At 35.2% G+C, this 25115-nt stretch overlaps 1 protein-coding gene across 4 annotated transcripts in view; it reads left to right on the top strand.

Annotated features, from left to right (window-relative positions):
* Positions 1 to 23689, top strand: part of ANKRD50 (ankyrin repeat domain 50) — a 34005-nt gene extending 10316 nt beyond the window's left edge. For all 4 annotated transcript variants that reach the window (XM_032333358.1, XM_032333356.1, XM_032333357.1 and 1 more), the window contains 3 exons: positions 12502 to 12731; positions 15450 to 19000; positions 20639 to 23689. In XM_032333358.1, the coding sequence (XP_032189249.1) occupies positions 12527 to 12731; positions 15450 to 18997 (3753 nt within the window). In that variant the 5' untranslated portion in view covers positions 12502 to 12526 and the 3' untranslated portion in view covers positions 18998 to 19000; positions 20639 to 23689. The remainder of the gene's footprint in view (positions 1 to 12501; positions 12732 to 15449; positions 19001 to 20638) is intronic.
* The last annotated feature ends 1426 nt before the right edge of the window (positions 23690 to 25115 follow it).

The raw sequence follows: 25115 nt of genomic DNA, 5'->3' as shown, positions 1-25115 counted from the left end.
CCCGAGCATTTTTGATGTTTTAAAAAAATTGTATGAAATCAAATGTTTTCCATATAATAAAATGGTTTGATTTTATGGAATGAAATAAGTAAATACTTTTCTGCCCTTAAAAATACCTTTTAAGGGGCACCTGACTGGATTGGTCAGTAGAGCAGGTGACTCTTGATCTCACAGTTGTGAGTTCAAGTCCCATGTTGGGTATAGAGCTTAACATTTAAAAAAATGCACCTTTAAGTATATTCTGATTGATTGCTTATTTACTCTACATTGTTCTAGTTTTGTCTTTGACCATACTATATACATAAATGTCATATAAGTCAGTTTCTCTCTTTCATGTTATTCTAACCTGAGAAACACATTTTTTTTAATGGTATTTATTTATTTGAGAAAGAATGTGAGAGATAGCATGAATGGGGAAGAGAGGGAGAGGCAGGCTCCTTGCAAGCAGGGATCCGGATGTGGGGCTTGATTCCAAGACCCCAGGATCATGACCTGACCCGAAGGCGATGCTTATCGGACTGAGCTGCTCAGGTGTCCCTCTAATCTCAGATATATTCTAATGTAATGTTGTTGTTTTTTTTTTACTATATACATGCATAGTTAAATATAGTCATTGGAAGGGTGTCTGGGTGGCTCAGTCGGTTAAGTGTCTGCCTTCGACTCAGGTCCTGATCTCAAGGTCCTGGGATCCAAGCCAGGCATCAGGCTCCTTGCTCAATGGGGAGTCTGCTTCTCCCTCTGATCCTTCTCTCCACTTGTGCTCACTTTCTGTCTCAAATAAATAAAATCTTTTTTAAAAATAAAAAAATAATAAATATAGTCATTGGTAATAAAATAGAATCTTAAGTGCTCATGTAATTGCTTAATTTAAAAAATAAGTATTAAGAGAACTAATTATATCTTACTTGTTATCTGGAAAAAAGATTTGGAGCTTTCCAGAAGCTGCTGACCTTTTACAATTATGACTCATGACTTGAATACATAAAAACTATAATACATTAGGGTGCCTGGGTGGCTCAGTCGGTTAAGCATCTGCCTTTGGCTTAGTTCATGATCCCAGGGTCCTGGGATCCAGACCCAATTCATGCCACCTGCTCAGTGGGGAGTCTGCTGCTTCCTTCCCTCTGCCTGCCTCTCCCCATGCTTATGCTCATTCTCTATCAAATATATATAAAAATCTTTTTTTTTTTTTTTAGATTTTATTTATTTATTTGACACACAGAGAGAGATCACAAGTAGGCAGAGAGGCAGGCAGAGAGAGAGAGGGGGAAGCAGGCTCCCCAATGAGGAGAGAGCCCAGTACAGAGCTTGATCCCAAGACCCTGAGACCATGACCTGAGCCGAAGGCAGAGGCCCAAGCTTCTGAGCCACCCAGGTGCCCCCAAATAAATAAAAATCTTAAAAAGAAAAAAAAATTGTTATAGATTGAAGTATTTGTTTTTGATCTTCATCTTTCTGTGTATTCTTGGGGTTTGCCATGATATTGCAGTTCTTTCTACTAGAGGAGAAATATGCTTCTCTGCCTTTTTCCATTTGGCCCAACCACGTGATTTGCTTTGACCAGTGGGATGTCAGTAGACATGATCCAAACAGGCTTAAAGTGAGCATGAGTAGTTGGGCTTATCCTCTTTGCTTCTACTATGACGGTGAGAAGGACCTTTTGTGGCAAGCTTCTCAGTTCAAAGAGGATGAGAAAGGTATGGAACCAGTAATATACCACTATTGTAAAAATAACTAGTGATAAAAAAGCTAAGGAAATAATATTTCAAATAGGAAATCCATAATTTTCATCAAAAATTTAGAAATCATTGGTTCCTCAATTTCATTCATCCTCTACACACAATTCATTAACTACTTTTGTTTTATTTCAAGTAAAATAAATACCTTCACTTCTGCAGCCCCATTTCTGCTACTCCAATTATTTCTTGTGTAGATTCCTGCACTGGCCTCCCCACATGGTCTTCCTGTTGCTATCTCTATTCGTCCCGCTGATCTTCACTAAGCGGTTAGAGTCTCAGATCATATTACTTATCTGCTTAAAATCTGCCAATGGCTTCTCACTACCTTTAGAATAAAGTCTAATCTTTACATGGTCCCTTCTTTGCCTAGCCTTTGACCTCAACTTGTACCACTTTCATCCTTATTCATTGCTCTTTTTCCATATCATTACCTTAATATGCTTTGAAATAGGTCAGGTTCCAGCGAGCAGATTTTTCTATGACTACTTGATCTGATATCACTTAGATATCAACCAACTTTATTTCCTCAAAGAGCCTTTCCTTTCCACCGAGTCTTTAAGAAATCTCCCCACCCAGTCAGTTTCTTAAATCAGACCATCCCACTTGGTTTTATTTCTTAATTTTCAGTATCTATCATGATCTGAAATTATTTTGTGCATTTGTTTACTTTGACTTTATGCCTACCTACTGGAATGAGGAGACAGCTTGCCTGTCTTGTTCCCTTTCTATCTCCAGGGCATAGAATGTAATAGAGACTCAGTAACTATTTCTTGAATTGAGGAATAACTATTTTAATTGAAAACATTATAACTTTGCTCATAGTTTCATAGTTTAATTTTTATAAATCTTTCTGAGATTATCATTTAAAATTCATATTCACTAGGAGAAAAAAAAACTTTTTGTAGCATGAGGTTTAATTAATATGTTTATTAAGTACTAATTTAGAGAGAGAAGCAGCTTGCAAACCATGGGCTTCACAGGAATTGAAACATAAAAATTAGTGGCACCAAGTACAAGAAATAGCTGCAGAAAAAGAATTTGTGGAGAAAATGATAGATTGTTCCTACCCCTGAAATTTTTCAGTTATACAAAAAAGAACAAATATGTCTCTACCTACCTATTTTACCGTATTTGCTTGAAATCTGAGTTTTCTGTTTTGTTTTAAAAAAAAAATAATCCACATCTGAAGCCTTCTCAGGTATCCCTTACTAATTTTGATCTCACACCCCATAAGATGATCCCTCTTATGGATTTACTTTCTATATCTATGTAGTTTGATTAATTTATATGCAGTTTGACTATATAGGGAGATATGTATATTCACCTACTAGTTGTATGCTCAAGTTTTATATTTTATTTTAATATTTAATATTTATAATTTAATTTAATTTAATAATTAAAACTTAATATTTATAAATATTATTTAATATTTATAAATATTATTTATTTAATATTTAAAATATTTTATATTTTATATTTTTGATTCCATATCAACAGTTCTCAAAATTTTTTTTATTTTAGGTTCTCTTTGGACTCTTAAAAATTATTAAGGACCTCAAAGAACCTTTGTTTATGTGGGTTACTTATCAGTATTTGTTGTATTTGAAACTTAAACTGATGAATTTTAAAAATATGTACTAATAAATATTTAATAATAAATTCATCACATATTAACATAAGTGACATTTCAGTGAAAGAATATATATTGTCAACGACCAAAAAAAAAAAAAAAAACAAAAAGAAAACCAAACCCAAAACCACATACTTAAGAGCATTATTTTATATTTTTTGCAACTCTTTCCAATGTTAGGCTTAATAAAAGACAGTTGGATTATCATATCTGCTTTTGAATGCAGCCTTTGTAAAACTCCACTGTATCCTTCAGAGTGATCTAGAGTGAAAAGGCAAATCACATCTTAGTTTTATTCTTACCCTGAAAGGTTTTAAGGTATAGGAATCCCTTAGGGATCCTCAGACCACACTTTCAAAACCACTCTTCTATAAAATGGCATTGTGTTGTTGGCAGTATGCTGTAATATTTTTTGTGTAACTTTTGTTTTTATGTTATCTATGTTACTATTTGTGGTTCTTCATGATTCATTTAACTACTATACAATATATAATTCCAGTCTTTATGCTGTAATTCATTTGTTGTTGTGATGTTGATATTCCTTTAAGGTGTATTCCGCTTTTTATGGGGCACCTGGGTGGCTCACTTGGTTAAATGTCTGACTCTTGATTTCTGCTGGGGCATAATCTCTCTGGGTCATAGGATCAAGCCCAGCATTGGGCTCTGTGCTTGAGTGTGGAGCCTGCTTAAGATTCTTTCTCTCCCTTTTCTTTTCTCCCCGCCGGACTCACATGCATGGGTGTGTTCTCACTCCCATCCCCAATCCCTGCCCCCAAAAGATATACTGAGCTTTTAAATTTTCACAGAACTGTGGTTCTCAGAACATTCTCTCTTGGGGATATATACTAGAAATGAAGTAGTGAAGGGTGACTCCAAATTGCCTAGTTAGAAGTGAACTTTGGGATCGTAAGGTATGTATATTCATCTTCAATTCTGTGAGGTAGCACCAAACTATGCTTTAAAATTGCATCAGTTTATCCTCTTATAGTGTTGTATATTTGAATTTCCATTACTCTTTTAGGTCACTGACACTGTATTCTCATAGTTCTTTATGTTTCAGAAAGTGAACGTGAAGTGGTAGCTTTTTATTTTTAATATCTTTGATCCTGTGGCTTGCCATTTTGTTTGTAAAATTTTGTTTTGAAATGTAAAAAAAAATGAGTATTTTTTTTATTATTTCCTTTATATCTTACCTTTTTTAGGTCATAATATTTAAAAATTCTTGATTGTTTTACTGGCATTTGTTGGGTGCCATATCTTGCACTATTAACCTATAATAATATCAGTGTGAGATATAGACATGTACGTATGTATTTTTTGAGTTCTCACTTTTACTTGGTCCTATTAATTCATTCATTCACTTAACAATTATATATTGGATACTAGGAATGCACCAGATGCCATTCTTAATACTGGGATATATTAGTAAAAGTGAAAATGTCATCCATGTTTATTGAGCTTTCATTTTTTGGGTTGGGGTGGGTGGTTGGTAGAAAAATAAAATATTAAGATACTATATAGCATATCAATTGACAGTAAAAGTTGTGTGGAAAATCAGACTAGAGTAAAGAGAATAGTAGTGATGTGCTGGAGATTGTGGGAGAAAGATTGCTATTTTACATAGGGGAGATTAGGGCATTGTGAAGGAAGCTTCTGACAGGAACTTTACAGACTGAGGAAATATCAAGTGCAAAGTCCTGAAGTGGAACCTGGTTTAATATAATCCAAGAAAAATAAGGGAGCCTATGTGGCTAGAACAGAGTAAGCAAGGGGGTATGTGTAGGAGACCAGTAGAGAACAGGATCCATACAATGTATGGACTTCAAGGCTGTTGTAAGGACATTTACTCTTACTTTCAGTAGTTTGGAAGACATCAGGTCTTTTAAACAGAGTAGTAACATTGTCTGGCTTAAGATTTTAAGGGATCATGTTGGCTACTTTGTTGAGAACTGGTTTGGTGAAAATGAAAACAAGGAAATCAGTAGCTGGCTAGTGTAGAAATGAAGGTTAGAGGCAGTGGTGCTTAGACTTGGGTAGTGTTGGAAGTAGTGAGAATTGTCCTGTTTTAATTATTTTTAAAATTGATCTGAAGGCACATTGGATGTGGAGTATGAGGAAAACAAAGAGAAGTTCCTAAACAATGGACGATTCTAAAACTTTTGGCCTGAGAAACTGGGACGATGGAATTGCTCTTTAATGAAGCAGAGAAAACTAAGGGAAGCACAAGATGAGGGTTAGAGGTCTGAAGTTTAGGTTTTGTTGTGTTTAACATTAGATACCTAAGCAGAGAAGTTGAGTAAGTAGTTAGATTCACAAGTCTAGATTCAGAAAAGAGGTGCTAGCTGTATATGTAAATTTCAGTGGATATAGATGGTACTTAAAGACATTAATAAACTAATGTAAAAAGTGCACGTAAATAGAGAAGAAGAAAGAGAAAATCCAAGATCTGAATATTGGCATAGTTCCGTGTTGAAAGGTTGAGAAGATGTGAAGAGTAGCTAGTGTGGTAGAAGGAGAAAGCCAAGTCTTAGGGGAGGGGCGATAGACGTGGAAGAGTTTCATTTCAGCCTTACAACAACATTACACAAATAATGCAAGAAATTAATTTAGAATAATAACAATAAGTGATGATGAAGTCTTTGTAAGACATGGTGATCAGGGAACATGTCTTTCAGAAGCAAATTTGTGTTGAAACATAAAGAATAAATTCTATATAGGGGAACTTTCTAGGCAGAGGGAGTACCAAGTGCATTGGCCTACAAAAACAAAAACAAACAAACAAACAAAAAACCAAAAATACATGTTTGGTGTTAGAACTGAAAGGAGAGCATTGTGACTACAGCAAAAGGGAGGACTCAGGAATGACACTCAAGATTTTCGCATAAGAACTTTGGCTTAACTTGGTTTAAGTTTCTGCCTTCAGCTCAGGCACGATTCCAGCCAGGGACCTGAGATTGAGTTGAGCAGGGAGTCTGTTCCCTGTGCTTGTCCACTCTCATTTGCACATTCTCTCTTTTTATCTCCAATAAATAAATAAAATCTTAAAAAAAAAGAAAAGAAACTAGGGGATGCTGAGATATATGAAGTGACATACATGGGAAAGGCAGATGGGGAAGAACTTACTTGGGTGAGATCATATGTTAATTGTCTTTCTCTGATTGACTTATTTTGCTTAGCATAATACCCTCTAGTTAATCCATATCATTGCAAATGGCAAGAGTTCATTATTTTTTTTGATGGTTGAATAGTATTCCAGTGTGTGTGTGTGTGTGTTCTTTATGTATATACCATACCTTCTTTATCCATTCATCTGTTAATGGACATCTGGCCTCTTTCCATGTTTTGGCTATTGTGGACATTGCTGCTATAAATATTGGGGTGCAGGTGCCTCCTTCAGATCACTTCTTTAAACATATTAAATTTGAGGTGCCTGTGGGGCATCCACACAGGAGACAGATAGCAGATAGTTTGGGGGATTTTTACTTTTGAGTTTAGGGTGAAAAAAATAGCTCAACATTTTTAAAGCCATAGATTGGCTTCTGGTTATAATATGACTAAGTCATGGAAAGTAGTACAAAAGGAAAAAATTAAAACTGTGAGAGAACTATAAGCCCAAACCTCAGTATAATGTGGATGCTGGTATTAAATTGAGATGCAGACAAAACTGGCAGAGGATTTATGCTTTATAATCAATGCATACCCTGATTGTCATCAAGAGTATATAAAGACTCTTATTTGGAAACATGGAGACATGTTATAGACTTAAGCTAGAAGTTCCCCTAGACCGAGTTAGGCAGAAATGAAGAACAAAGAGGGCTGGGAAAAATGAGTCAGACATTTGGGGGTAGTTCAGGAAAGGGTTGTGGTGAGAAACCCTGCTTTATGTGTATCCCCACAGCTTCTGATCTTAATTGGCTAGGGAGAAGTAGAAGCTCAAAGAAATTTTTCATGTCTGTTACTCTGAGTCATAAGGAGAATTCTTACAAGCCTGGGCACTGGATACTAACCTGCAGTTGCTGGTCCAGAGAGAACTACCTTACTGAAGAAGAGCTGTCACAAATACATAAAAATATATCTCAAGAACAAAAGAGGAAGGAATCTGAGAAGCAGAGCGCAAGAAACACTCACCAGAAAAGTGTTGCCATGGAACAAAAGAAATCTATGGCCAAGCATATAGCCTTAAATGAAAATATAATTGATAAGCAATTGCCTAAGTTAAACAATTGCATGAAGCATCCCTGGAGAGGGATGCCTGGGTCACTCAGTCACTTTTAAGCGTCTGCCTTGGCCTCAGGTTGGGACTGAGTCCTCCGTCAGGCTTCTTTCTTGGAGCAAAGCCTGCTTCTCCCTCTGCCTCTGCCTGCCATTCCCCCTGCTTGTGCTCTCCCTTGCTCTCTTTGAAAAATAAATAAATAAAGTCTTAAAAAAAAAAATTATTGGAGAAAAGATAGTAAGACAACAGAATGAAATGAAACATATATACATATATTTATGTATATATATATACATATATATATGAAGGTTTATTCTGTGAAAAGAGATATTTCAGATCAATAGGAGAAATAATTTCATAAATAGTTTTGGGATATCTTTGGGGCCATGTGGAAAACAAAATTGGAATCCTAGGTTACATCTTTATGTCAGAATTAATTTGATTAAAAAGAAAAACAAAATGTTTAAAGCTTTTTAAGAAAGCATGAGGAAATGTTTTTTTAAGCTTCAAGTTGGGAAGGCCCTCCCAGAAAGAAATGTGACATAAAACTCAGGAATCATAAAAGAAAAAAAGACTGTATAAAAACAAAAAAAGAAACTGCATGTCAAAAAAAAATGCATTAAAAAGTCAAAAGGAAAAATAGTGAAAAAATTTAGCAACAAATGTATTTTCTTAATACTAAGGAGTCCCCAAAAGGAAAAAATTGACAGTCTTTTGTAAAATGGGCAGATATAAAGACATGCCTTTATATAACTCCTAGGCATTTGTAAATGTGATTAGCCTCATGATAAGCAAAATGTAAATTAAAATTACAATGATGCCATTTTTTTTATGTATCTGTAAGAAATAAACAGGAACTCTTACATAGCTGTTGGGAATATTTATTTTTGTAATTTTTAAGGAGAGTGTTCTGTCAAGTATACATAGGTATGCCCCTTAACCTACCTGTAATCCTAGTAATATATGTTACTGATGTGCTTATACATTACAGAATGGTATGTACAAGAACATGGTAGACTTAGACTGAACCATATCAATAGTCATATTAAATGTGAATGATAAATATCGTAATTAAATGGCAGTTTGCTTAGTGAAAAAATGTGAGATCTAATTATATGTTACCTGTAGTATACTTTGTATACAAAGAGACATGTATCTTAAATGAAAAAGAATGAGGAAATATATACTGTGCTAACTCTAATCAGAAGATAAAGCTTACCTTAATATCAGGTGATGTAAAATTTGAAGAAAAGAATACCAGCAGGGGTCAGAGAGGATCATTTCATAATGATAAAGGAGTGAATTTCTGAAGAATATAACAATCATAATTGTTTCTTACTAATAACACAACTTCAAAATGTCAAAAACTAATACAGTTGCAATAAGACATGGACAGATCCACACATACCTTCTGATATTTTAACACTTCCCTTTCAGTAACTGATAGTGCAAATAAACAGCAGATCAGTAAGAACAATTAAACAATACTATCACCAAATTGACATTTGTAGAACAGTCTACCCAGCAGTAACAGAGTACATATTCTTTTCAAGTGTCCATACAGCGTTTAGTAAGATAGATATAATCTGGGCCACAAAACAAATCTTAATAAATTTAAGGGTATGCAGGTTATACAAAGTATGTTATCTGATGACAATTGAATTAAATAATGATAATAACACAATAACATAAAAAATCTGGGAAATCCCAACATATTTGAAAGCTATACAACTTACTTTTAAATAGCCTATAATTCAAGGAAGGAATCAAAGGGAAATTATTTTGAACTAGATGGTATGGAAAATACTTAAGGGACTTCGTAGTATTGAAGGATTATTTTAGAAGAAAAGTATGGAACAGTTATTTCAGTTTCTATTGTAAGAAACTAGGAAAAGAAGGGCAAACGAGTAAGCAAAAGCAATGAAATAATCATCAGACCCTATCAGTTTCACCCACCAGATTTCCCTCAAATCCTCATAGCATTTGTTATAATATAATTATAATTAGTAGAGCCTAGCAGTTAAGAGTATAAACCCGGGTGACCAACTACCGGTTTGCCCAGAAGTTGGGGGTGGGGAGGAAGTACAGCTAGTTTCTCAAATCATTGCTTAAAACTTGGACAGTCCCAGACAAACCAGAATTAATGATCCATCCTTGGGGGTTCTGGAGTCCATGTTTAGACTTGAATCCCTTCTTTTAACTTTGGACAAATGACTTATCTCATGTACCTTGATTTCCTCATCTGGAAATGTGTATTATAATAGTACCCATCTTAAAGAGTTTATGTGAGAATCATCTGAGTTAATGGCTATGTAAAGTACCTAAAGTATGTAAAACACTGAATTAAAATTAGCAGTGGTGCCCCCCTGCTTTTTTTGTTTGTTTGTTTTTTAACAAGCAGTGGCCTCCCTTCTCACTCTTCCCTTATAGACTTACCCTTCTTCAGGCTTTCCTTCAAATATAGCCAGTTATCTTTATAAATACAAATATAAACATATCAATTTCCTGCTTAAAATACTTCAGTGGCTCCTTAGTATCCTTAGGTCATAGTCCAAATTTCATAATAAATTTATAAAACCCAGTTTTTATGCATTTTCCTAACTTTTCTTCCATACTCTGTTCAGTGGTCTTTCTCTTCTTCAAGACTTTGAAGGGTGAGGTTGCCACAACTAGATTTTTTTTTTTTTTTGTCCTGTGTGTCGTCCTCATCCTGGCTCTTTCTCCTGACTAAGGTCCTTTTTTTTGGTTTCCCTGAGCTCTCCCCCACCCAATCCCTATCAAAAATAAGGTAAGCTGGCCCACTATATAGCACTGTGTATTATTTCTCAAGTGGCAGTGATTATGGTACAATACTATAGTATGTTATATACTATGACATACATATTACTGTAGTACCTGTTATTCATCAACCTTCTTCATTCTTATAATAGAGGAAAAATATACATAAGGTACAATAAATTTTCCCAACTTTAACATATTCCTTCTGGCAGTATTGCCCTTTTTCCTCCTAATTATAATTTGTTGTAAAATCTATTATAATTCCTGGAGAATTAGAATTGTTTTTTTAAAACAACTCATCTGAGCACCTAATATTTGAATATTTCTTTGACACATCTGCCTTTCCTTTCTACTTCCCTTGAGTTGGTCATTTATCAGTCACATTAGTAATGCTACTGCTTTTTATCAGAGCACTGAGCACAATGCATTGAAGTTCTTTCTTTTCCATTCTAGACTACAACAATGTCAAGTCTTTATTTAGGATCTGTTATGGTCACAGCACTATACTAAGTCCTGGGATACACTCATGAGCAAAACTGACATGGCCCCTGTTTTCTTGATGCTTTGAGTGTAAAGGAAGAAATAAGGATTATTGATATTAAATTAGTAAGTCTAACATTGCAAATTTGATAGTTTTACGAAAGAAATATTTAATGCTCTGAAAGCATAAGGATTCAGTCTTGGCAAAGTGACTCTCAGGCTTACAACTGAAGATTAAGGAGGAGTTAATTACATTACAAAAGAAGCATATTTCAGGCAGATAAAACTGCAAAAGAAAACATCCTTGTGTGGACACCTAAGTGGCTCATTCTGTTAGCTTTGGCACAACTCATGATCCTAGCATCCTGGGATGGAATCCACCTTGAAGTCCTTGCTCATCACGGAGCATGCTTCTCCCACTGTTTGTGTGTGCTCGCTCGCTCGCTCTCTCTCACACACACAAAATCTTAAAAAAAAAAAAAAAATGAAAAGGTCCTTGTGTAATTGTATCTAATAAAAGTCACTGAAAGAAGGCTAGTGTGGCTGGAGTAGTATTGTAAAGTTGCTCTGGCTACAGTAGGAACTATGGGGAAGTGGTTGGAGACATGTAACATACAGAACATACTGGTGATTATGGTGGTCCGGGTGAGAGAGATGTTGGTAGTGTGGAGTAAGGTGGTGATGTTACAGACTGAGATGGGTTTGAGAGATTTTTATAAAGAAATACTGGTAGGACATAGTGACAAATTAGATCTTGGTTGCTATGGGATTGGAAGTTAAAGAAGAGAGTTGTAGAAAGGATTATCTGTAAATTTTTGGTATTAGTTGTAGAAAGGATTATCTGTAAATTTTTGGTATTCATAACTAAATGGATTATGTCCCTTTCAGTGCCATTTACAGCACATGACATGCTTAAGTAAATATTTGTTGAAAATGAATGAGCATTGTTTCAGTTATAAAAATTATATTCAGCTATTCAACTGCAGTATAAATTATGAGTAGGTGCATTGTTCTGTGGAATTAAATGTAATAATTTGTTCTTTAACACTGAAAGGTGAACATACACCAAATGGGACCTAGATTATAAGAATTTATCTTTGTACCATCATTAAAACAAAATTTGTGCATGACTAGCTAGTATAGCTACAGTCATTTTGTAAGATGAAATGAAATTTTGTAATGAAGCATTTCTAAATTGTAAGGGGACTCTTGATATTTTCTTGTTATTAAAGTGGGCCCCAAAGTTGGTTGATTTTTTTGTTTGGTTGGGTTTTTTGCAACACATTTTAACTTGGTTATAAGCAATTCAAGCTTTTTATTGGTGCTTGTAAAAATCAGGATGGGAATATTGAAATGTGGCTTCTTTCCTAAAGTTCCTACTGTCCTCCTTAATTATGCTGGATTACTAATACACACATGCATCCACACATATACTCCCTCCCTCACACACTTTATTGTGGAAAATGTTGTTACTAAAAATGTGAACTATTTAGGACTAGTATTCTTAAAGTAAGAAACTGAAACTTGTACAGTATTTGTATCTAAAACTTAATTTATTTATTCTTAACACATATTTCTAGCCTGTATTACTAATGTCTGAATGAGAAACTAAATGTCATAGCTAGTAACATTCAAAATGTTCATGTGGGTGTGTTTTACAGATGTGTTCTCCTCCCTCTTTTGGGAATGAAGCCTCCCCAGCAAAGCCTCTATCTACTTGTTGATTCTGTTGATGAAGGATGTAATATCACTGAAGGTGAACAAACGTCTACCAGCTTATCTGGAACTGTTGCAGAGCTTCTGGCTGGTCACCATGAGTTCTTTCCACCATGGCTATTGCTTCTGTGTTCTGCCCGAAAACAGAGTAAGGCTGTTACTAAAATGTTTACCGGTAAGTGTAATTACTGCCATGTATGTATATCGATGTGTTATTGATATATTTCTAAACTGTCTTATCTTCTAAACTGTCTGTTGGCATTTTTATGCAAATGCCACACTGGTTTAATATTTTTTATTTTTTGTATACTTACTTCCCAGCCCTTATTGTCACCAATATTATTATTCTGAATTATATACTTTTACTTTTATTCCTCTGGAATACCATACTTTAATACCATACTTTAAAAAATTATAACTATTAATGATATAAACAAAAAATATTAAATTTAGTTAAAACTTGTAAGAGAAGTTTTTGAAATACAAAATATGCTTTCTTTCCATCCATGAGCATAGCATATTTTTTCATTTACTCATTTTTTTCCTAGACTTTTATCAGCTTCCCTTGCCAATGTCCTCCAGATTTCTTTCTACTTTTTACTGTTGTTTTAAGTTGTGATATATGGGTTTTGAATTTAAATGAGTGCATTCAGAATTAAAATTGGTAGGTGTATCACCTTAGGGAAAGAACATTAATATTTTTACTGGATCTAAATAAGTTTCACCCACTCATATCTGAGGATTTAACATTGTTGGGAAGAGATTTTTCTCTTTCCTAATGTATTCAGTACACTAACCAGTAGCATTTTTATTAATGAGTTCAGATTAGAGTCAGTTTAATGAAAATTACTTTGGCCCTTAAGCAGAATCTTGACTGCCTATGAGGATATTATTGTGGACTAATGGCAATTGATACATGTTATGGGACTGAAGGAAATAGCCCATTTGAAACTGTTTTGTGCACAAATTAATCCTCAAGTATTTTTGGAGATCTTCATACATAATTATTTATATCTGGTTATAAATAATACATGCTCCATATAGAAAATGCTTTAAATGACAGGATATTCAAATATTAACATCTTTCAGGGATAAAGTGTTAAATAACCACTCTTTAACATTATGTGTTAAATTCTGTGTATGTTATCCTACCTAGTTGAGATCATACTTATATCAATTTGATTTCCTGCTTTTTAATAAAGTTTAACATTTATAAGCCTTTTAGTGTCACTATATTTTTTTAATAACTATTTTAGGGGCGCCTGGGTGGCTAAGTTGGTTTAAGTGACTGCCTTTGGCTCAGGTCATGATCCTGGAGTCCCGAGATCAGGTCCCACATCGGCCTCCCTGCTCAGCAGGGAGTCTGTTTCTCCCGCTGACCTCTCTCCTCTCATGCTCTCTCTCTCAAATAATAAATAAAATCTTAAAAAACAAAAACAAAAACAAAAAAAACTATGGTAATGACTACATAATTTAATAGTGTATCAACATGCCAGAATTTATTTTATTTTCTTACTGTTTTACTTTTAGGTTTAATTTTCCTAGCCCCTACCCTCAAAGATTCTTCAGGATAATAAATAATTTCAAAGAGCAACAGGTTATAAATCCTGGCACACATCCTGTCACTCTGTTATTCTACTGTCAGTAGCCCGAAGAAGTTTCATACCCTGGGAAATATTTCAATAAGAATACAAAAGTGGTTCAACAGATTATGGTCCAACATTTCAGTAAATCCTGTTTTTAGTCCCTAAAAATGATGAGAATTTTTCGGCCTTATAAAAATGTGTTAAAGTGCTTTGTATAGCAGTGTATTAAATTGTGCTTATTCATAATAAGAGAAATGTATATATAATGATTAGAAGTTGCAATTCTAAAAAAAGTATTTTTAGTAAAGTTAACTTAAGATAATGAAATTATTAACAGGTATTCTCAGTTCTGTTTTAATGAACAGTTAACTATCATTAATGATGAACATAATAATTTATTCAATCTAAGTACCTATTACTAAACACTTATTTAGTGTTTGGAAGATTTGGAAGAGCTTTATTACACTGTAAGCATTTTGTGTGTATTCTTTATGAAAGTATACTTATAATAGTAATTCAGAGGCAGTGACAGGTAATACTCTTAATTGGATATAAATATTCAGTCTCATCATTAAGGCTAGTGTACATTTAGGTATATGGATGGAAATATATAAATTTTTACTGTGAAAAAGATCAGCTTTAAAAACAAGCAAGTGTTATTATTATCTCTGGCAACTTTTTTTCCTTAGTCATTTGGGAGTTCAGAAAATCATACTAAGGTGTTTTCATGGATATGTATGTAAGACTTTCTAATGTTGAGTTTAGTATCTCTTGTCATTTAAGTTGAGAGGAGCCCTGAGCTACTAATACAATAAGAAATAGTTCCTTTTGTAGATCAGATAATGAAATAGTTTATCTTCCATTAGTGGTTTTTATGGAAGGAAGAGAGAACTGATTTATATACTCATAGATATTTTGACACCTGGGTGGCTCATTTGGTTAAGCAGCCATCTCTTAGTTTCAGCTCAGGTCATGATCTTATGGGTCATGGGATCAAAGCTCCCTGGCGGGTTCTGTGCTCAATGAGGAGTCTGCTTAAAGATTCTTTTCCCTGTGCCCTTCCCCCACCCACACATGCTCTCTCTCTCAAATAAAGCTTAAAAAAAAATATATATATATATATATATATGTATGTGTGTGTGTGTGTGTGTGTGTATACACACACTCATAGGTATTAATTTATTAGTATTGATTTATTATTGATTTCTTTGCTTATTAGTTTATTATATATTGAGGACATCCTCTTCAAATATATGGCAGCTTCTATAATCATTTGCAATTGATGACATCTACTTTTGTCTCTTCAGGTTTTCGAAAAATAAGCTTAGATGACCTTCGGAAGGCATACATTGTTAAGGATGTTCAGCAGTACATCCTTCATCGTTTAGATCAAGAAGAAGCTTTGCGACAACACCTCACAAAAGAAACTGCAGAGATGTTAAATCAACTGCACATTAAAAGCAGCGGATGCTTTCTTTATCTAGAGCGAGTTCTAGATGGAGTTGTCGAAAATTTTATTATGTTAAGAGAGATTCGTGACATCCCAGGAACTCTAAATGGTCTCTATCTCTGGCTGTGTCAGAGACTTTTTGTAAGGAAACAGTTTGCAAAAGTTCAGCCCATTTTGAATGTGATTCTTGCAGCCTGCCGGCCTTTGACCATAACAGAATTATATCATGCAGTATGGACTAAAAATATGTCATTAACCTTGGAAGATTTTCAACGTAAGTTAGATGTCCTCTCCAAACTTCTTGTTGATGGACTAGGAAATACTAAAATACTGTTCCATTATAGTTTTGCAGAGTGGCTTCTGGATGTGAAACACTGCACTCAGAAGTATTTATGTAATGCGGCAGAAGGACACAGAATGTTGGCTATGAGTTATACCTGTCAAGCCAAGAATTTAACACCATTGGAAGCACAAGAATTTGCATTGCATTTAATTAATTCAAACTTACAATTAGAGACAGCTGAGTTAGCTCTCTGGATGATATGGAATGGTACACCTGTCAGAGATTCCCTGTCTACTTTAATACCCAAGGAACAAGAAGTTCTACAGCTGTTGGTTAAAGCTGGTGCTCACGTTAACAGTGAAGATGATCGCACGTCGTGCATAGTCCGACAAGCCTTGGAAAGAGAGGATTCCATTCGGACATTATTAGATAATGGAGCTTCAGTAAATCAGTGTGACTCAAATGGAAGAACATTATTGGCTAATGCTGCATACAGTGGCAATCTTGATGTAGTGAATTTACTTGTCTCCAGAGGAGCAGATTTAGAGATTGAAGATGCCCATGGACATACACCACTTACCCTAGCTGCTAGACAAGGACATACCAAGGTGGTTAATTGTTTGATTGGGTGTGGTGCAAATATTAATCATACTGATCAAGATGGTTGGACAGCATTAAGATCTGCTGCTTGGGGTGGCCATACCGAGGTAGTTTCCGCACTACTTTATGCAGGTGTAAAAGTGGATTGTGCAGATGCTGATAGCCGAACAGCTTTGAGAGCAGCAGCTTGGGGAGGACATGAGGATATTGTACTGAATTTGCTACAACATGGTGCTGAAGTCAACAAAGCTGATAATGAAGGTCGAACTGCACTGATAGCAGCAGCATACATGGGCCATAGAGAAATTGTGGAACACCTCCTGGACCACGGAGCAGAAGTGAATCATGAGGATGTTGATGGCAGGACTGCGCTCTCTGTAGCTGCTCTTTGTGTGCCTGCAAGTAAAGGACATGCATCAGTTGTTAGTCTTTTAATTGATCGTGGTGCTGAAGTAGATCATTGTGATAAAGATGGCATGACTCCACTGCTGGTCGCTGCCTATGAAGGACACGTCGATGTGGTTGACTTGCTTCTAGAAGGGGGAGCAGATGTAGACCACACAGATAACAATGGTCGTACACCCCTCTTAGCAGCAGCTTCTATGGGCCATGCCTCCGTTGTAAACACGCTTTTGTTTTGGGGTGCAGCTGTGGATAGCATCGATAGTGAAGGTAGAACAGTCCTCAGCATAGCTTCAGCCCAAGGAAATGTTGAGGTAGTACGTACTCTACTGGACAGAGGGTTAGATGAAAATCACAGAGATGATGCCGGATGGACACCTTTGCATATGGCAGCTTTTGAAGGTCACAGGTTAATATGTGAAGCACTTATTGAACAAGGTGCTAGAACAAACGAGATTGATAATGATGGACGAATACCTTTCATATTAGCTTCGCAAGAGGGTCATTATGATTGTGTTCAAATACTATTGGAAAATAAATCCAACATTGATCAGAGAGGTTATGATGGAAGAAATGCACTGCGGGTTGCTGCATTAGAAGGGCATAGAGACATTGTTGAATTGCTTTTTAGCCATGGAGCTGACGTTAATTACAAAGATGCTGATGGGAGGCCTACGCTTTATATTTTGGCCTTAGAAAACCAACTTACAATGGCTGAGTATTTTCTAGAAAATGGTGCAAATGTAGAAGCAAGTGATGCTGAAGGAAGGACAGCACTTCACGTTTCCTGCTGGCAAGGCCATTTGGAAATGGTACAGGTTCTGATAACCTACCATGCTGACGTCAATGCCGCAGATAACGAAAAGCGGTCTGCTTTGCAGTCTGCAGCGTGGCAGGGCCATGTAAAAGTGGTTCAGCTTCTGATCGAGCATGGTGCCATAGTTGACCATACATGTAATCAGGGTGCAACTGCTCTCTGTATTGCAGCCCAGGAAGGGCATATTGATGTTGTGCAGGTTTTATTAGAGCACGGTGCTGATCCAAACCACGCGGATCAATTTGGACGCACTGCTATGCGTGTTGCTGCCAAAAATGGACATTCTCAAATAATTAAATTATTAGAAAAATATGGTGCATCTAGTTTGAACGGCTGTTCCCCATCTCCTGTGCATACAATGGAGCAAAAACCTCTGCAGTCGGTGTCTTCAAAAATGCAATCATTAACAATTAAATCAAATAGCTCTGGCAGTACTGGTGGAGGGGACATGCAGCCTTCATTGCGTGGTTTACCTAATGGGCCAGCTCATGCATTCAGTTCTCCTTCAGAATCTCCAGATTCTACAGTCGATCGTCAGAAGTCGTCGTTGTCAAACAATTCCCTGAAAAGCTCAAAAAATTCATCTTTGAGAACTACATCATCTACGGCAACGGCTCAAACAGTGCCAATTGATAGCTTTCATAACCTGTCCTTTACAGAACAAATTCAGCAACATTCGTTGCCACGCAGTAGAAGTCGACAGTCAATTGTTTCCCCGTCTTCCACAACGCAGTCCTTGGGACAGAGCCATAATTCACCAAGTAGTGAATTTGAGTGGAGTCAGGTAAAGCCCAGTTTGAAGTCGACTAAAACAAACAAAGGGGGGAAATCAGAAAATTCCAGCAAATCTGGGGCAGCTGGGAAAAAAGCTAAACAAAATAATTCTTCACAGCCAAAGGTTTTAGAATATGAGATGACTCAGTTCGATAAAAGAGGGCCTACCGCCAAATCGGGGACAAGTGTGCCACCTAAGCAAATGCCCGCAGAATCGCAGTGCAAAATTATGGTACCTTCGACTCAGCAAGAAATTGGTCGATCTCAACAGCAATTTCTTATTCATCAACAAAGTGGAGAGCAGAAAAAGAGAAATGGGATAATGACCAATCCGAATTACCATCTTCAGAGCAACCAGGTTTTTCTTGGTAGGGTGTCAGTCCCGCGGACAATACAAGATAGGGGGCATCAGGAAGTGTTAGAAGGGTATCCTTCCTCCGAGACGGAATTAAGCCTTAAACAAGCCCTGAAGCTTCAGATTGAGGGTTCTGACCCTAGCTTCAACTATAAAAAGGAAACGCCGTTATAAAAGGTAACATTTCATCAACATAGAGAATAAAATATCAAAAGTATGGTTCCCTCTACTAAGGATACTCTTCCCTAATAGTCACATGGCCAATTCCCTCGTCTAATCTATTCAAATGCCATCCTCTCTCTCAACAAGCCCTTCCCTTAGCATCCTTGTGAATTCGGATTGTCCTGCCACCAGCACTCTTTTCCTTTCCTGCTTTTTGTTATCCAAAGAACTTATTATTTAGTATACTTTATATATTTTATTTATTATTATGTTTATTATTTGTCTCTTCCCAACTAAAATGTAAACTCTGTGAAAGTAGGGCTTTTTATCTGTTTTGTTCTCTGACGTATTCCGTGTATTTGGAATACTGTTTGGACCTGTATTCGTTTCTCAGTGAAAATGTATTGAGTATGTGAATGGATGAATGAATGAGAGGATGAATAGATGAGTGAATGAATAATACTTCTTAATGGATCTCAGATTAAGAATTTCCTCCTATACCGTCATTTCCCCACTTCAGAGTTCTTTGACGGTAATGGAAGGAGGGGAGAGGACCATTTCGGTAAACCTCACATTTGGGTTTGAATAAAATAGCGTATGTGGTGCTTAGTAGATAGGTAGTCAGTGTTAATTTCTTTCTTTTTCACCCTGGAGGAAGTCAAAGATTTAATCAGCAAAAGGTAATTTTTGTTATGACAGATCTCTTAAAAATCTTCCAAGTTAAAAAAAAAAACGAAAACAAAAAACAAAAAAAAAACTTCCAAGTAAAATTTGCACACACACGAAGAATAGGTGAGGAAAGATGGTAAGTTGGATGTGTTAGCAAGAGGATATTTAGAACTTAGTATATTCAGACATAAGAATTTTATGTTTAAACCTCAAAATAAATCCTATTTATTAAAAACTTTCTTCTTTCCACCGCAGTGGATGTTTCACTAATTATATAGGGGAAGTTAATGGGAAAATATATACCTAATTTTATATAATAGATACTTTTTCAGAAGCACAGTTCTCTCATTAGAGATAAATCCAAAGGTTTCATTAGGAATCTTTGCTAATTTATATTACAAGTATATTTATCCCACTTTGCTTAATCATTTTTCATCCTCTAACAAAGTTGTACTCTTTAGTAAACTGAAATTTTTTCCTTTTTCTTTTTTTTGTCTTTGGAGCTATATTTTGGGGTATTTCAGGTGAAGCATTATTACAAATTATAAACTTGCTATGCTTTCTAATAGTAAAGCCCTTCGATATGAATTGATGGATGACTGGTCAGATATCATTTAAAAATAATTTGTGTAAAGTAGTTCATTCTGCAATGTGATTTATTTTTAAAATATTCAACTCTGATGGTACAGCCCTCTAACTCTCATGACATCTTTTGTAAAAGCAAAGTATACATATATGTTAAACAGTAAAACACATGAATTAGGGTAAACATTTTGTGGATTCTTTAAAAGTGATTTATAAGTTGAATAATGAATCTCTAATAGATGTGTCCACTTTATGCTTTACATAGTAAATGTATGTATGTGTGTGTGTGTGTATATATATATCTATATATATATATAATTATATAGGTTCTTAAAACTATATGTAGTTATATAATAAGTATTATGTAGAAATTAATTTTTTCTTTAACTTTTGCATTAGTTTCCTATTCTGTGAAACAGAAGACATTGTGATTGGAGTGGTTCTTCAGCTACTGGATGAAATCATAAAATGCCTGTTGATTTGCTGAAAAAAAATGAAGAATGTGATATCTGCAGTACAGTTACCTTAATTACTGTAATGTGCCTAAATAGTAAGGCTGCCTTCTCAATGTAACCCTCTGTGCTTAAAAAAATTTCATTTTGTGTGCTTTGTATTCACTACACAAGAATAAGCACTTTTGTTTTTAAATGCAGATATATACTGCAGTTCCCTGGTAAAAGCGAAAAAAACTTTTAAGTTAAGATTTGATAAATGTGCATGTGCCATGATCAAATATGTACGAAAAGGCAGTGTTCTTTGTATTTATTTTTTTTTCTTTTTTGTGGCGAATGAAACTTAAGCATATTGTTTCAGTCACATTTTGCATTGTTGTAGTGTATGGCTTGTTTCTTGTATCTTTAAAAATGTTGCTCAATAAAATAAATCATGCAACTATTTTATGTTCAGTACACCTTCAGCATTGGTTGAAAAATGTGTTTCTATTTAATGCCACATTGAAGTGAAAATGGTTTGTTGACAGATTTTTTAAAAAATAATTCTAGTGTTTTAGGGAGCTGCTCTGAGTAGTTTAAATTTGGATTTCCCAGTAGAATCCTCCTAATCTCTGGCTAAAGATGAAAAAAAGAAAAAGAGAAAGAGAGGAAAAAGCAGACTATAATCAGAACAAAGTTCTGTTTCATTCACTGGGATGCAATTTCACCTTCCACTCACTTGTCATTCCACCTCCAAGAAGACAGACTATCATTCCTGAGGCATGAAAATTCTCAGGGACAAAGCCATGCCTCAGGGCGTGTGTAAGTAGAAGGAGATGCAGCTGTCTGAGGGTAGATTTTTGATCCCTGAACAATTCACTGACTACACTTAATCTCTTCTGTCTGGTTGAATACAATTTGCCAGTGTAGATTTTCATGCTGGCTTCTCTCTCAGTTGGTTCTATCTTGTAAATCACTGCATGACCAAAATAGCCCCCTCTCAAAATCAGCTGAGTCAGTTTTAGTGGTAGTTGGATGAATAGTTTTGATGAATGTAATATGTGCGGTCCTTCAAAGATGACACCACTAACCTGTCAATCATAGCACATGTGTATTTTTTTATTGATACTTCGTAAACGATAGTGATGGATTTGCACTTTTCTGTCCACATACTCTTTCCTGTTTTCTTCTTTGGCCAGTTGCTCACAGGATAACTGGATGGCAGGGTTAAAGATGAAGTCTCTGACTAGGAAAACAAAGGTGACTGGTTCAAATGAGCAGGGGACACACAGCTTTGGCCGCCTGGATGGACTCTAAACCAGTGAGGCTGGCTTAGCTGGGTTGTGTGTACGTCTGGAAAGGTTAGAGTTGTTGAGGAGCCATGGTTGTAGGTTCGATCTTTGAATAAGCCCCGTGAATTTTAGAAAGCCCAGAAATTCTATTTTTCTCATGTGCTGTTGATAAGAAAGAGGAATGAGGAAAGAGAATTTGGAGATTCAGCACAAAAACACTGCTACTACTGGAGAAGAATGTTGAGTAAAAGAGGTCAGTAATGCCATCTTCATATATGAAGGACACATACGTGATGCATTGTTCACAGAAATAGAAACGTGTAATTGGTTGTGATAAGTGTTTCACTTGAATCTTCATGTAAGGGTTTTGTTCTTTATTTTTTTTAAAGTCAGCAAAATGCATTTTGTTTGTCATTGGTAAGTCATAATCAGGAATAGGAGAGAAGTTCATTCGCTATTAAGGTGACATGGCAATATTGATAACTCGAATGTGAATGTTTCAAGTATTGAATTTTTGTCCCTATGGGACATTTATTAAATACACTTAATAGGACTCTTGCAAAGTAGCCTTAAAAGTGTTAATGATTCTATTGATAAATATGAATACATACTATTATTAGAACCAATCTTACTCATTTCTCAAATATAGTACATTTACATTACTGTAGAAGATGAAGCTCTAATTTCTTATTAGGTGTATTTTTCTTTAGAAAGAGAACCCTGAAAGCTGCCAGTTTTTCTATTAACCTTGAATTATTGGAATTGTATTTATTTAATTTTATTGTTTTTTTACAAAAATGCACCTTGTGGCCAATGGGCAACGATATGACTCATTACATAAGGGATTTATGTTTTTCAAAGAGCTGAATGTTTTCATACCCATATTATGTACACTTGAAACAGTTGGTAGGAAGAAAATCTGTTGGGAAAATATGATTTTCAAAAGTAAGTATTCCTCTAGATGTTTTTCTATTAATTGTGTTTTGGAATAGGACAGAACTGGCTTTTAGTTAGGATGATAATGATGATAAGGGTGCTGAAGATGCCCCACTTTGCCTATTTGTTTTTGTGGGGGATTTAAAAGTATGACTGAAAATGGCTTTTGCTTCATGAAGAAGAGTAAAAAACAGTCCCCTCAATTAAAAATGCCTAAATAGCTATTTTAAAAATCAAGATGTTTAAATTTTGTAAATCACCTGATGTCACTACACACCTATGATGCCATGTGCTTGTAACTTGTTTTACATTCCATCTGTGCCCATTCCCTAAAAGTCCTGAGTTGATGATAAGGGAAGTGATTAAAAAAATATATAGTAATGAAAAATTAAAATCTGTATGTAGGAAAGGTTTTGGAAGGAAAATTATCTGGAACTCCTGTGTACTGCAAAGTACAGCCAGTATCTTTTGTCTCTCTTCCTTATCCCCCACCCCTACTGGAATCCTTACCAAAAATAATACACTACTTTAAAAACAGGAGTAAATAATTTTCTCAATATTGTTGGCTATGCAAATGTTTGTTTTGCTTAATGTTCTCCATTTACACTTCTCAGCAAATGTAGTTGCAGACAAATGCTTTCTTTTTTATTTTTTCCTTGGTTTGGGGTATGTAAATAGCCTAAAGTGTACATTGAATTTCACATTGTAAAAGTTTTATTTTATTCCTTGTATTATATTAAGCAAAAATCCCTATGTATATGAAAGTGCATAATAAATATATTTGCTCTACAGAGGATATCTTGTTTTAATTTTATCCTTGAACCAACAGAACATGCATGACATGTTTACAGTGAAAACAACTGTAGGTTTTAAGTTGTTTATTTTAAATAAATATGGAGAAAATGAATTTGTAAACATTTTACCAAAAAATACGAGATATAAAAACTCCACAAAGGAAGATAGAAAAACAAAAAGATCTAGCTTTATGTCTTCTAAAAGCTTTTGTAAGGACTTAGTGTTCTTTTTCTCTCTTCCCTGATTGATAACTATGTAACTACCATAGCTCACCGTGTCAGGCTTCATGACTCGGAAATTGCAGTAAGCAGTTGTGTGCATGCAAGCTCCTTGGTCGATAGAATATTATGACCATCTCACATTTGATAGTTTGGGATTTATTGCAGGTATGATCGTTGATTTGTGTGTATTCTTCACTCAGTAAAGTTGAGTCACTTCACCATCTGCTTCTCCCACCAGAACACACCTTATATATGTACGTGCATGTGTGTGAATATATACAATGTATTACTCCAGGGAGGGGTTTCTCAAAAAGGCCAGCAAGATATTCTGTTGGAGTATTTTATGATAATTACAGAGTTCTGTAGTAATTACCATATATCATTTATAAATGTGTTGGATTAATAAAAAATCTGACTCAGAACCTTTTAACAATGTTTAAGCACAAAGGGGTGGTATCCTTACAAGAATTTCAAAACAGACTGGTTGACTAAAACATAAGGAGTTCACTAGTTGGTGGTCCAAAGAAATACACAGAACTTGGCAATGACTAAGGTTTTCAATCCCTTGCCCTAGTAGTTGGAAGGATTCCAACTAATAGTAGTGATACATACTCTAGGTTTGGGGGAAATTTTCATTCATTAAGCAAATACGTGCACTAATCTTACTTTCAAGATAGGACTTCTGCCAGCTTGTCTTGCTAATAGAGTAAAATTTTAAAATTATTAAAACTATCCAGTATTAAAATGGAATCATTTGAAATTTACTGCATATTTAGATTATTATTAAATATACACAATCATTACCCACACTGACAAAATTTAAATTACAAGAAACATATTGGTAGAAGAATATACTTCTAATATTTAGAAGAAGCTTTTAGTTAGAGTTTTTACCTATTTCTGTTCTACATGTCTAAAAGTGAGGTAACAATAGGTCCCCAAAGAATTACTGTACATATTTAAGGTGTGTTACTCCCATTTTGTTTGTAAAGTTATGCTAAACTAAGGCGGTCATATCGAACACTCAGAAAAACAGGAAACTGCTTCTCAGAAGTCAGTATTGTAGGACCCAGCTCTATGACGTTGTGACTAAACTAAAACATATACAGGAAAATACACAAACCTTAAGGTGCTGTCCCATATATATATATATATATTTTTTTTTTTTTACAAATTGAATGTACCTACTTAACCATCCCCC

This window comes from Mustela erminea, chromosome 2 (assembly GCF_009829155.1).
Source record: "Mustela erminea isolate mMusErm1 chromosome 2, mMusErm1.Pri, whole genome shotgun sequence".
Classification (NCBI taxonomy): Eukaryota; Metazoa; Chordata; class Mammalia; order Carnivora; family Mustelidae; genus Mustela; species Mustela erminea.
The sequence above is the reverse complement of the archived record's forward strand: the minus strand, read 5'-3'. Positions and strand labels throughout refer to the sequence as shown.